Source organism: Trichomycterus rosablanca, chromosome 3, assembly GCF_030014385.1.
Source record: "Trichomycterus rosablanca isolate fTriRos1 chromosome 3, fTriRos1.hap1, whole genome shotgun sequence".
Classification (NCBI taxonomy): domain Eukaryota; kingdom Metazoa; phylum Chordata; class Actinopteri; order Siluriformes; family Trichomycteridae; genus Trichomycterus; species Trichomycterus rosablanca.
In genome coordinates this window covers 51,886,671-51,901,186 of record NC_085990.1, presented here as the reverse complement: position 1 = coordinate 51,901,186, position 14,516 = coordinate 51,886,671, and the positions used below count along the sequence as shown (strand labels likewise).

At 43.4% G+C, this 14,516-nt stretch overlaps 1 protein-coding gene across 4 annotated transcripts in view; it reads left to right on the top strand.

Annotated features, from left to right (window-relative positions):
* ano10a (anoctamin 10a) overlaps positions 1 to 14,516 on the top strand; it is a 39,548-nt gene that overhangs the window by 21,670 nt on the left and 3,362 nt on the right. For all 4 annotated transcript variants that reach the window (XM_062992227.1, XM_062992229.1, XM_062992225.1 and 1 more), the window contains one exon: positions 7,399 to 7,515. In XM_062992227.1, the coding sequence (XP_062848297.1) occupies positions 7,399 to 7,515 (117 nt within the window). The remainder of the gene's footprint in view (positions 1 to 7,398; positions 7,516 to 14,516) is intronic.

Below are 14,516 nucleotides of genomic sequence, written 5' to 3'. Positions count from 1 at the left end.
AGCATGACGCAATCGGGCAATTGGACGTGCTAAAAAAGGAGAAAATGCATAAAGAAAAAAAAAAGAAAGCAACGACGGCAACAAACACGAGAAACGGAGTCGCCGTCACCAATAGTTGATCGATGCTTATTGCATAAAAACGAACATCTGTAACAACAGCACAAATCCCCACAGATAATCTACACGCTCCACCATCATTTTACTGCTCTTTACTTTCTTTATGTAACGCTCACCGCTGATGACGCAGACTTGGCTCCCAATAACTGGTGGAAACGCGGGTCGGTTCTCTAAAAAACACCAAGGTTCAAACAGAACCAGTTCAAGAACCAAAGTTCTTTTGCGCTTGACTTTTAACCTCCATGGGTCACGCTGCTCACCTCCAGCTGCTGAAACGAAAGCTTAGAGTCGCTGCCTGAAGTCGCGCCAGCTTTCCATGACATATTTACAGTATCGCTGTCTCAGTATCCGTCCTCTAATAATCCAGTGTCACAGTTTGACCGATCTGTGAAATGGTCCGTGTCTGACAATCAGTGTAGACTCTCAGATCATTAAATCACGCTGCCTGCCAAGACGGCACTTAACAGCGCTGGTATCAGAGTCGGTATGACGCAAAAAAAAGGCCATTATCTTCAGTGTGCGCCCGCTTTGTGTGTGTCTAATGATTCACACACTTATTGAGCAGCAGGGGCACGTTTTCTCGCTCATCCGCCACTCTCCCTGGCTCCGTCTGTCTCTGTTGTCTCTCCCAGTCCATTATGAGAGCTGAGGGGGAATAAAAGCAGCAGACGATCGGCACTCACGGCCCGCGGATGCGCTTCAGTTTTAGGCGTATTCTCAGTATGATAAATAGAGCACTTATGAGATGGAGGGCTCTCAAATATTATCCCAACGTATTTACCAGGGGTGTAGCAGACCACTGTTTTCTATCATATTATACCACTCAAGTACAGGCCATCGAGCCACATGTTCGAAGCAGAGTTTTGTTTTTGATAATAAAGCAGGTTGTTGGATGAAATCACCCACTACAGGCAGCGCAGTCTGTATCCAAAAGAGTAAAGACCTTTTCAAAGCTCCTCCAATGAGACGAACTGTTTGATATGACGCTGTAAAAGCCACTCAGGCTATGCGAACAAAGCTTAACGTGACTTATTATATTAAAACAGCGAGTGAGGAATTTCATTAGTGGAGGAACTTATGAGCAGTAATAATGAAGAGAAGTTTAGTGCTCCTGTCTAGGGATGCACCGATCCAACTTTTTCAGTTCCGATACCGATCCGATACATATACTTTGCATATCGGCCGATACCCGATACCGATCCGATACCATTGTAGAATTAATAAACCGTATACTTTATCATGTGGGAAAGACTTAAGGCATCAGGATCGACTTAAACATTACTAAGTTTGCAAAACAAAATATAATTAACACAGATAAAAATGTACTGAACTGCTATTTATTTGTCAATAAAATAATAAACAGGCATCTTAATATTTCAGTGTTATTTTCACTCAACGAGTAAGAATCCGACGCTGCCTTGGTGACCAAAGCAATCCCAGCATTCATTGCGGGTCGGGTGCGCTTTTCTTACAGAAAAATAAACACAGCTGAAAGGGGAGTTATTATCAAACGTAAATAAAATATTACTGATTTTTAACTTGTATAAACTTATACCGAGTGTTTTTATTTGCAAGTTCGAGCTTGTCAGGAAATGTAACCGTTATCGGTACATGAAGGGAAATGTTATATTGACGTTAGCGTTAGCGCTGTGCTACCTCAGTTCATTGGTTTTAATGGCAAGATGCTAAATCCTAAACCTGATGGAATCGCTGTGTAACGCGTTCGAATAACCTGACTTATAAGTTGATGACTTATTAGGGACCACCACAGAGCAGGTATTATTTGGGTGGTGGATGATTCTCAGCACTGCAGTGACACTGACATGGTGGTGGTGTGTTAGTGTGTGTTGTGCTGGTATGAGTGGATCAGACACAGCAGCGCTGCTGTAGTTTTTAAATACCGTGTCCACTCACTATCCACTCTATTAGACACTCCTACCTAGTCGGTCCACCTTGTAGATGTAAAGTCAGAGACGATCGCTCATCTATTGCTGCTGTTTGAGTCGGTCATCTTCTAGACCTTCATCAGTGGTCACAGGACGCTGCCCACGGGGCACTGTTGGCCGGATATTTTTGATTGGTGGACTATTCTCAGTCCAGCAGTGACAGTGAGGTGTTTAAAAACTCCAGCAGCGCTGCTGTGTCTGATCCACTCATACCAGCACAACACACACTAACACACCACCACCATGTCAGTGTCACTGCAGTGCTGAGAATCATCCACCACCTAAATAATACCTGCTCTGTGGGGGTCCTGTGGGGGTCCTGACCATTGAAGAACAGGGTGAAAGCAGGCACAGAAAGCATGCAGAGAAAGAGATGGACTACAGTCAGTAATTGTAGAACTACAAAGTGCTTCTATATGGTAAGTGGAGCTGATAACATGGACAGTGAGTGTAGAAACAAGGAGGTGGTTCTGGCCTCTAGGCCAGATGTGGCGTCAGTAATTAACATGAGTAAAAATTTGTCAGTGGAGGGGGGTGTGTGTTAGTCACGGCTCTCCTCGGTTAGGAGTGGAGGTCTGCAGCAGTAGAGGAAGCGAATTACGATCGGGTAATTTAAAAAAAAACTAAATTGAGGGGAAAATTATACATTGCATTTGAAGTGGATAAAAAAGATACTTAAATAATCACAAATGCCATGGATCTGGGTAATTGTAGTCTAATGGTTAAAGTACTGGACTAGGTCATTGGTTCAAGTCCCACCACTGCCAGGTTGTCACTGTTGGGCCCTTGAGCAAGGCCCTTAACCTTCAATTGCTTAGAGAAGTCACTTTGGATAAAAGCGTCTGCTAAACGCTTAAAATTTAAATGTAAGTCTGGTGACAGGCCAGGATTTAATCCCAATTTAGTCGTATCCGATTACCCTCACTCCTGACCGAGGAGGGCTGTGACTGACACACGCCCCCTCTGACACGTGTGCAGTAGCCGACCGCTTCTTTTCACCTGCACGAGGCGGGTTCACATGGAGATCCGTATCGCGCACAGAGAGTCACGCACCGATCTCCGTTATCCCCCATCTCACTGTGTAGCACCAGATCGGCCAATCATTGTCTGTATAGACGCCTGACCTCCCGGTAGCACCTCCTGAGCAGCCGCCGACCACTTCTTTTCACCTGCACTAGTTGTGTTGGGAGAGTCAAGCACCGATCACTATTTTCTGCCTCCCTCCCTCCCTCGGACGAGCCAGTCGTTGTCTGTGTAGGTGCCCGACTGGCCGTTAGCAGCGAGTTTGCAATATTTACATAAAATCTAGACTGATTTTTCTTGTGCCAAATCCGGAGGCAAACGAAACGACAGTGTTATTAAATAGAGACGCTGCAGTTCGCTTTGCTCATTCTGCACTGTCATAGACTCACAGTGAAATGTTTTGGTGTGTGTGTGTGTCGGCCTTGATTTGTCGAAGCTGAAACGGTTGCCTATTTTTGGGCCATTCGATACCCAGGTAATTGCACCATGGCATGCATCACAGCGCCGTAACCAGGCAACAGTGTAGCCACGGTGACAGGGAAGGGCTGAAGAAGCGGAGTAATTGAAAGGCTCGATGCCAACAGGGCCTTTGACACACACACACACACACACACTCACACACACTCGCTGACTTTCAGCCCAGACACGTCCACCGTTGCGTAAACAGGATTATTATGAATGATGTGGCTTCATGATTTGTTCTTTTTTTTTTGCTTGTTTTTGTGTCTGTTCAGGTTTAGGGTGAGAAATTCTGTTTGAACAGGAAATTCGAGCAGCAGTTTTAATGCTTTCCAGTGTAAAACAAGTAGAAAAGAGGTCAATCAAAGCACAGACGTGGATTTAACACAAACATGACTCACTGTGACATGTCTCGGGTGCAGGAATGCATTAATGATGTTTGGAAAACCTTAAGAAATCACTGAATATTCTGTGGGATAAAATACACCGATTAGGCATAACATTATGACCACCTTCCTAATATTGTGTTGGTTCCCCTTTTGCTGCCCCATACACAACAAACTGTGTATTCTGACACCTTTCTATCAGAACCAGCATGAACTTCTTCAGCAGTTTGAGCTACAGGAGCTCGTCTGTTGGATCGGACCACACGTGCATCAATGAGCCTTGGCCGCCCATGACCCTGTCGCCTCCTTGGACCACTTTTAATAGATACTGACCACTGCAGACCGGGACACACCCCACAAGAGCTGCAGTTTTGGAGATGCTCTGACCCAGTCGTCTAGCCATCACAATCTGGCCCTCGTCAAACTCACTCAGATCCTCACGCTTGATCATTTTTCTGCTTCTAACATCAACTTTGAGGATAAAATGTCACTTGCTGCCTAATATATCCCCCCCACTAACAGGTGCCGTGATGAAGAGATAATCAGTGTTATTCACTTCACCTGTCAGTGCTCAGAATGTTATACCTAGTCGGTGTATATGAAAAAAAAAAGGACGTCTGTGCCTTTTTACATTTAAATTAGCAGAATTTAGTGGACGCTTTTATCCAAAGCGACTTACAACTGTGATTGATACAGTTTAAGCAATTAAGGGTTGAGGGCCTTGCTCAGGGGCCCAACAGTACCTTAACCGCTGCCCGATCTCTGCCATAACATCCATGTTAATGAATTGTAAAAATTAGATCACACAAACATTGTTTGTAACTTGCGATTGTGGCTAAGTGGGTAGCACTGTCGCCTCACAGCAAGAAGGTCCTGGGTTCGATCCTCAGGCGGGGCGGTCCGGGTCCTTTCTGTGCAGAGTTTGCATGTTCTCCCCGTGTCTGCGTGGGTTTCCTCCGGGTGCTCCGGTTTCCTCCCACAGTCCAAAAACATGCAGCCAGGTTAATTGGAGACACTGATTTGTCCTATAGGTACCGAGCTGCTAGGATGCATAAACCAGTGCACTGTAGTGCCGGTCCCAAGCCCGGATAAATAGGGAGGGTCGTGTCAGGAAGGGCATCCGGCGTAAAAACTGTGCCAAATCAATAATGCGGATCCGAGGAAATAGAGAGTGATGTGATCAATGCACTAAAATTATTAGCATGCCTCCAGAGGAAGGAAACTATACCCTTTTTGGACGCAATTGGGACCCCCAGCAGTGGAAGACTAATTGGCTACGATAGAATCTGGAGAAAAGGGGAGAAAATGCATAAGAATACTACTGTTTTCACTATTTGTACCCTAATAAAACCACACCTACACACACTAATATGAACTGCTTTAAACAGGTATGTTCTAAGAAGCGTATAAATTATAAATAAAGGATTTTACGCCCATTCCGACTTTCTGACAGTAGTTCTTAAACAAACCGAGTAAAACTAGTCCATCAACATCGAACAAGCTTGAGAAACCACACTTTGTGTTTATTTTCATGATGGTTTTTAATGGTTCATTAGAAACACTCAGAACTAATGGCTCGACCCACAAAATACATACTCACCATTCCTAGAGATTCCAGTTCATTTCTCTCTGAAAAATACAAACATTGAGATGGAAGAGTGAGAGATTTAACAGCTAAGAACTTGGTACTAGTGGGCGGTGAAGCCAAAATAATCTGTATTACTGTACATGTCTTTTACCACTGTAATGTTATAGATCTGAATGTTTAACCTGGCAATTTATCACTTTTTCTGACCGCTGCCGTGCTGTCTAAAAGAAGAACCGCTGTCCCGTGACAGGGCAGTTGTCGCAATTAAAAAGTCGCTGGTTCGGTCGCTCAGGTGGCGCAGCGGTAAAAACACACGCTAGAACACCAGAGCTGGGATCTGGAATACATCGTATCGTAGCTCAGCTCTGCCTTGCCGGCTGAGGCTGAGCGGCCACATGAACAACGATCGGCCTGTTGTTCAGATATGGGCGGGATTAAGCCGGATAGGGTCTCTCTCCCATGACTGGTGCATTTACGGCCTCTGCTGGCTGATTAATGGCGCCTACACAACGCTGAGCTGCACTGCACTCGTCAAAGTGTAGGTGATGAGATGCATATGGCTGCTGCCCACGTGTCGGAGGGGGCGTGGGTCAGCTTCGTTCTCCTCGATCAGAGCGGGGATCGGCATTGGTGGAGAGGAAGCATGATGCAATCAGGCAATTGGACGCGCTAAAAAGGGAGAAAAAGCATAAAAGAAAATATATATAAAAAAAAGTCTCTGGTTCAAGCCCCATCACTGCCAGGTTGCCACTGTTGGGCCCTTGAGCGAGGCCCTTAACCCTCAACTGCTTAGACACTATACTGTCACAGTACTGTAGGTCACTTTGGATAAAAGCGTTCGCTAAATGCTGAAAATGGACACAAGTATTGGGACACTCCATACCGATGTAATAAAGTAATTATATAAAATAAATGAAATGCTTCCAGTATTTCAGTAACAGTTTAGGCAAGGGCCTTTCCTGTTCCAGCATGACTGTGTAGCTCTATAAAGACGTGAAGAAAATCTCGGTTTAAAGACACTCCTGACTGTCCTGCACAGAGCCCTGACCTCAGCCCCAATCATCAGCTCTGGGATGAACTGGATCACCAACATCTGGGCCCGTCTTTTGACTGAATGGGCACAAATTCCCACAGACCTACTTTAAAGTCTTGTGAGAAGTCCTGTCAGATGAGCCGCTGTTGTTCTAACTGAGATCACCACACAGAGGTCGCTCTGTTTTAATAGCATTTATATACATTTGCAGCTTTTATCCAAAGCAATTGAGGGTTAAGGGCCTTGCTCCGGGGCCTAACAGTGGCAACTTGGTGGTGGCGGGGCTTGAACCAGCTACCTTCTAGATTACTAGTCCAGTACCTTAACCACTGAGCTACCTTTGCCTCCCATTTATTTATAAAATGGGACGTCAAACGCGCTCACGGTCAGGCGTCCAAATACTTTTGGCCATGTAGTGTATCCGAGATTTTGCTCATATATGAGCAGGGCAGTTGTAGCCTAGTGGTTAGGGTACTGGACTAGTAATCAAATGGTCGCTGGTTCACGCCCCACCACTGCCAGGCTACTGCTGTTGGGCCCTTGAGCAAGGCCCTTAACCCTCAATTGCTCAGACTGGATACTGTCACTGTAAGTCGCTTTGGATAAAGGTGTCTGCTAAATGCCATGATGCTAAATGCCAAAAATGTAAATGTAAATGTAATGAGCAAACTCCAGAGTAACTGTAACTCAGACGGTGTCAGTAATCACACGGTCCAGCCCTGTATGAAGTGTTATTTAAAATAAAGCTGGTGCCACATTTTCTTCTCTCGTTTTGACCTTGTTTTATAACTTCTAAAATGCTATAGCTCTAAAAGTCACTGTTTTCTGTCTGGTTCCTCACTTCAGCATGTTCTCCTGGCCGTCAAGTTCATCCTGGCCTTCATTATTCCAGACGTGCCCAAGGACATTCAGACTAAGCTCGCCAAGCTGGAGTTCGAGTCTCTGGAAGCTCTGAAGAAGAAGGTAAGTGTGTGTGTGTGTGTGTGTGTGTGTGTGTGTGTGTGTGTGTGTGTGTGTGTTTAACTCAGAAATCTCCTGAGAAGAGGGCGTGTCTAAATTCTCAGATCCCTTAAAATGCTCCTACTGAGGCGCCTTAATTCTGAGTGATGATCTGACCGAATAACGAGGGAGCGTCCGACGCTTCCTCAGCGCTGAAGGCAATCCCAGCATTCATTGCGGCACCAACTGCGAAGCAACCAACGGAGTTCTTTTCAGATGTAAATAAATCCTCATTGATGTTTAATTTGTATGAAGGTGCACGAGTGTCGTTTATTTGTAAATTCGGGCTCGTCAGGGACGGTTTAACCGTTTTCGGTACACGGAGGGAGACGTTAGCTGGCGTGCTAGCGGGTTGTGCCGCCTTAGCCTGTCGGTTTGAATGTCCTGAGGCTAACTGTGTTAGCTTAGTAGAGCATTTAAATAATCTGCCTTATGAGTTTGATGTCGTATTAGAATCCTCTCTACTGAGGCAGCTGATCAGGTAGGTAGCAGGTAACAGGCAGCTCACCAGGTTTTCAGACAGACCCGGTGTATTTTAGCAGAAATGTGTGTGTGTGTGTGTGTGTGTGTGTGTGTGTGTGTGTGTGTGTGTGTGTGTGTGTGTGTGTGTGTGTGTGGGTTAATGAAGCTAAGCTGTTCCCGCAGATGTTTATCACCCTGCATGCAGCAGAAGTAGGTCAAGCTAACTCGCAGGCGGCCACGTGTGCGCGTTCACTAGCGTTCTTGCGTAAACCCGAATCCTTCCTGGGAGAATTTCCTCACGCAGAGAAAAAAGAATCCAAAAACATCAAAGGAGTGGATTTATTTTAGGAGTTCTGGTGCATGTGGTGTTTAATAAAGGTGGAGAGTCTCCATGAGAAACATGATGCACAGCACGTCAGCATGAATCAATACGGCGTTAAACTGAACAGAAACGGCTGTGAGATCTAGTCTAGAGTGTTCCAGACTTCTAAAACAGATAAATACAGGGATCTAGAACATGTCAAGTGTTCCAGACTTCCATAAAACACTTAATACAGGGATCTAGAACATGTGTAGTGTTCTATACTTCCAAAACACGCTCAATACAGGGATCTAGAACATGTGTAGTGTTCTATACTTCCAAAACAAGCTCAATACAGGGATCTAGAACATGTGTAGTGTTTTATACTTCCAAAACAAAGCTGATTAGAGGGATCTAGAGCATGTCAAGTGTTCCAGACTTCCATAAAACACTCAATACAAGGATCTACTGTAGAACATGAGTAGTGTTCCATACTTTCAAAAACAAGCTGAATATAGAAATCTAGAACATGAGTAGTGTTCCATACTTTCAAAAGCACTTAATACTTGGATCTAGAACATGTGTAGTGTTCCAAAAATACATTAAAATCAAGGATCTAGAACATGTCAAGTGTTACATACTTCTAAAAACACTCAATACAGGAATCTTGAACATGTCAAGTGTTCCAGACTTCAATAAAACACTCAATACAGGGATCTAGAACATGTGTAGTGTTCTATACTTCCAAAACAAAGCTGATTAGAGGGATCTAGAGCATGTCAAGTGTTCCAGACTTCCATAGAACACTCAATACAGGGATCTAGAACATGTGAAGTGTTCCAGACTTCCAAAAAAGATAAATACAGGGACCTAGAACATGTGAAGTGTTCCATATTTCCAAAGCAAAGCTGAATACAGTGATCTAGAACATGTGTATTGTTCCAAAAACAAGTTAAAATCAAGGATCTAGAACATATGTAGTGTTCCAGACTTCCAAAACATAGCTGAATACAGGAATCTAGAACATGTGAAGTGTTCCAGACTTTCACATTTATTTAATAATTATTGTTTTTCTCTGCAACCCATTTTTTGACTCGTGACCCTTGGGTTTTGAAAAACCCTGCTCTAGAACATGTGTTCCATACATCCAAAACAAAGCTGAATACAGTGAGAATGTAGAAAATGGCCGTGTACCGCTCATGAAACACTTTAACTAGATTTGATTTCTCCGGTTTTGTGCAGAACGAGTTTAGTTAATAAATGTTTGTGAATGTATGTGTCCATATTTTCACTCCCTTAATAATGCCGCCTTGATTGATGCGCTGAGTAACTGTATCTAGTATTAATCATTAAATCTCAGCGTTGCTATTGGCCAGCCAGGCGCCTACACACAGACGTGATTGGCTAACATCTGCCAAGTGGGAGGGCCTAAGGTATTCCTGATAACTGCTGCAGTTACGACCTCTGCTGGCTGATTGATGGCACTGCACAGAGACGGGGGATAATGGAGATCAGTGCTTAATGCTAAAAAGTGAAATAAAGTGTCGGAGGGGCCGTGTGTTATGTGCGGCCCTTCTTGGTCAGGGTCGGGGGTCTGCAGCAGTCTTTCTGGGGGAAGAGATATAGTAGGAGGAAAAGGAAAAAAATGCATAAATAGAATAAAAAATTAAAAAGGTGGTAAGATAAATTAAATTAACCCTCCAATATGGCTTCAACAATAAAATAATAATAATAAAATAATAATAATAATAAACTGAGAGAGGTTACTAATCAGGTATTGCGCAATAACCGTCTCTAACGAAACACTGGTGATAAAACGGATCATATAAACGACCTACGTGACTCTCAGTGTGACTCTATCAAGTGTCTTAAGTTTCAAATTAGCAGAAGTTTGATCTCTGGTCCAGTGAAAAACACGTCTGGATTAATGAATCACGCTCAAACCACCCAGCAGCCGCCGTGTTCGCCAACAGAACCGTTACAGGAACGTGGAATATAAACAGCACGAGGACCTGGTGCAGGATGTGTGCTGCTCAGTGCTGATTAAGTGTGTGTGTGTGTGTGTGTGTGTGTGTGTGTGTGTGTGTGTGTGTGTGTGCATTTCTTTTAATTTAGTAAAGAGTAGCAGGTTGTAAAATTCGTATTGAATATATCGACGATGTGTCAAGATGTCGTTTCTTTTTGCTCTACTTTATTTATTTATTTATTTATTTATTTATTTATTACTAACTCAAGCTGCCGCTGTTCTTTTTTGCTAGTAATTATTTTTGTGCTGCTTAATCAGGGTGATTGTGCAGAAGCTAATTAGTCTCTGCACTGCATCAGTTCTTATTAAAAAGTGTAAATAAGAAATGTGCTGGTTCGTGTTCATGCTTGTCGGAATTCCAGTGAAGTAGATTGAAAAGATCCAGACAGAAATTTTGATTAGCACGGTTTTTAAGTGTTTAAGGTGGCTGATTTTACACTTTTAACCCTTTGATGCACAAGCTAAGCAAACCCCTTCTAATGCACAACATGGGTCAAAAATGACCCATATTCATCCATTCAAGAATATTTTCATATGCACATTTGTCAGTTATTCATGTATTTGCTTTCTTAGCTAATAAAAGCTATCTATACTAGAATATGTAAACAGCTAGCAAGCTAATAGTATTGGACATATTCAAGATTCAAGAGCCTAATCTTTGGTTGTCTTTCAAAAGATCAGTAAATATGTTTTTGACTACAAACTAGGGCTGTCAAACGATTAAAAATTTTAATCGCGATTAATCTCAGAATTTCATATAGTTAATCGCGATTAATCGCATTAAAAAAAATCTGTGTAAATGTTATAGAAAACAAGGATTTTTAAGTGAAATGTTACAGTTAAAATGGTGAACACATTTTATGCTAAATGTACTGATGTTAAAAACTGCTGGGACAAGAGAAAACTGTTTTATTCACTCACATACTAGGCAGTAATACTATCCAGTGGTTTAATGGACGTTTCACGAACTGAGTGTGTTTAGACTAGGGTGGCCAGATTCATAGTAACAAAAAGGAGGACATTACACCCCAAAAAGCCGGACATCTTATTAGGAACAGGGGGACATGATACTGCAACACACAGAATGAATCCAGAACCCATATAACAGAGTTTTTGACCAATTTAAGCAAGAATTATATAACAAATGACTGTTTTACTCACTAAATGTTGTGTCTTTTCATATTTAGGTCCGTTCATCGCTGCCTCAAAAGTTTACTTTTTGGCATTTTCACCGCGTTCCTGATCATGAGAGCTGAGTGATTGACTCAGGTAGCGGTGTTTACAAAACAGAGAGGGCGGGCGAAATTCAACCACCCAATCACAGACTAGCATTTAGAGGGCGGACCTTCTCCGATTGGCCAGTGGTAGCTCTATAAGGAGTCAAATGAGGCTGTTAAACCAATGAAATACAAAGCATTTGTTTCGACATGTACCTGAGCCAATGGTAAATAATATTGATCAAAAATGAAACCAGTTCACTCCAAAAGGAGGATTTTTAAGTGTCCGTCCTAGCGTTACGTGAATGGAGGACTGGCAGCTTCTTTATTATGCAAGTGCATTACTACGACACTACCACGCTCGGTAACATTATGTTAACAAACCGCAAATAAAAAACGGTGGCAAGTCCGACATTAAAACGTTTGTTCTACCAGTCAAGTCTCAACATGAACTAGAATTTGCGTTAACGGCACTAATTTTTATAATCGCGTTAAATTGAGATTGCGTTAATGCGTTATTATCGCGTTAACTTCGACAGCCCTACTACAAACACTTACAAATGTCAGTAGTTCCTGTCAAATTCCATAGTAAATACATAAGCGTAATTTTTGACCCATGTTGTGCATTAGAAGGGTAGTGATACAAAAATGATTTTTATTAAAAAAGCAAAAAATATCAAACTGAAATAAGGATTTGTGATGATCAAAAACAAGTTAATTGAAAAATTCATGGAAGCTTGAATGACGAAATTAATTCATTGCAAAGATATAGAAAATAAAAACTCAGTCGGGTCACTTTTGACCCAGGTTGTGCATCAAAGGGTTAATAATTGATAGTTTTTTTGATTTGATTGGGTCAGAAACATCTCATAAGCTTAAATCTAGTAAAATTTTCCCGTGACTTACAGTTGTGACTGGATACAGTTTAAGCAACTGAGGGTTAGAGCTCTTGCTCAAGGGCCCAACAGTGGGGCTTGAACCAACAACCTTCTAATTACCAGCCCTTCAAGTGCTAATATAGCACTTTTATTCACTGTGTGTGTGTGTGTGATCTTAATCTGGCTGCGTTTCTTTTAATGTAGTAAAGAGTAGAAGGTTGTAAAATGTGTATTAAATATATCGACGATGTTTCAAGATGTCTGCCTGTGATATTTCTTACATTTCCCCTCTCTCTACTTTATTTATTTCTTTATTTCTTTATTACTAACTCGAGCTGCCACTGTCCTTTTTGCACTGTCCTTTTAGTCTGGCTTTTCTTTAGCAGTTGTGGTCGTCATGAGGTCGAATAGTTGTTGAACATTCTGTTGTACACTAAAACTACCATCCCTTAGAGTTCAAATCTCAGCTCTGCTATCGGCCCGCCGGGCGCCTACACGCAGACGTGATTGGCTAACATTTGCAGAGTGGGGCGGGCCGAAGGGATTCCTCATTGCTGCTGCAGTTATGCCCTCTGCTGGCAGGTCGATTGCACTGCGGATTGACGGGGAAAATAAGCGGTTGGTGACTGCACACGAGTCTTGGAGGGTGTGTGTTAGGTGCGGCCCTCGTTGGTCAGGGTCGGGGGTCTGCAGCAGTGGAGGAAAAATTCTGTAGGCCCTAAAAAGCCGGCGCTCGGATCATGTGCTCATTTTTTTTAAGCGTTCAGCCATCGAGTAGCAGCACGTGGCTTTGAAGTCCAGCTGTTTTTCCATGCCTTCAGCAGCTCGTGAGGGTGAAGACAGTCGCCCGCGGGGGGAGGAGGGGGGGTGGCAGGTCTCTTTATACTGTAGTGGAAAAGGAAAGGCTGAAAATAGCAAACCCTCACCGGAGCCGCGGAAATCCCCCGCTAACAGCCAGGAGAAGGCTTAGATACTCGCTGCTGCTCAGGCTAGAGAGCTTCCTGATCCTCCCGATGCTCCTGTATGTGACACCTACACGTCCCAACACGTCACACCTACAGCTATTAATACAGACATACAGCTTCCACTTCTCTAGAAAGACTTCACACAAGATTTCGGAGGGTCTGTGGGAATTTGGGCCCATTGGCTCGCAGTCTCGGTTCTAATTCATCCCAAAGGTGTTCGATGGGATTCAGGTCAAGGCTCTGTGTAGGCCGGTCAAGTTCTTCCACACCAAACTCACCCAGCCACGCCTTTATGGACCTTACTTTGTCATGCAGAGTCTGAAAAGGGCCTTCTCTGGAACCAAGGGGTCTAGGCCAACCCCAGAGCATTATCCCTCCAGAGTCCAGTGACAGTGATTTACACCACTCCATCTCATTGTTAGATAGAGAAACATGATTCGTCCCTCCACAGAACATGTTTCTACTGCTCCAGAGTCCAGTGGCTGTGATTTACACCACTCCATCTCATTGTTAGATAGAGAAACATGATTCGTCCCTCCACAGAACATGTTTCTACTGCTCCAGAGTCCAGTGGCTGTGATTTACACCACTCCATCAGACTGCCAGATAGAGAAACATGATTCGTCCCTCCACAGAACATGTTTCTACTGCTCCAGAGTCCAGTGGCTGTGATTTACACCACTCCCATCAGACTGCCAGATAGAGAAACATGATTCGTCCCTCCACAGAACATGTTTCTACTGCTCCAGAGTCCAGTGGCTGTGATTTACACCACTCCCATCAGACTGCCAGATAGAGAAACGTGATTGAGACTCAACATGATTGAGTCTGATGGAGTGGTGTAAATCACTGTCACTGGACTCTGGAGCAAAGGTAATGTGTTCTGTGGAGGGACGAATCATGTTTCTCTGTCTGGCAGTCTGATGGTGTGGTGTAAATCACCATCACTGGACTATGGAGCAGTGGAAATAAGTTGAAGATGGAGAAACATGATTCCCTTCACAGAACATGTTTCCACTGCTCCAGAGTCCAGTGACAGTGATTTAAACCACTCCATTAGACGTTTAGCATTTTTTAATCAATCACACCTATAAACAATACATTCCGAGTTTTAGC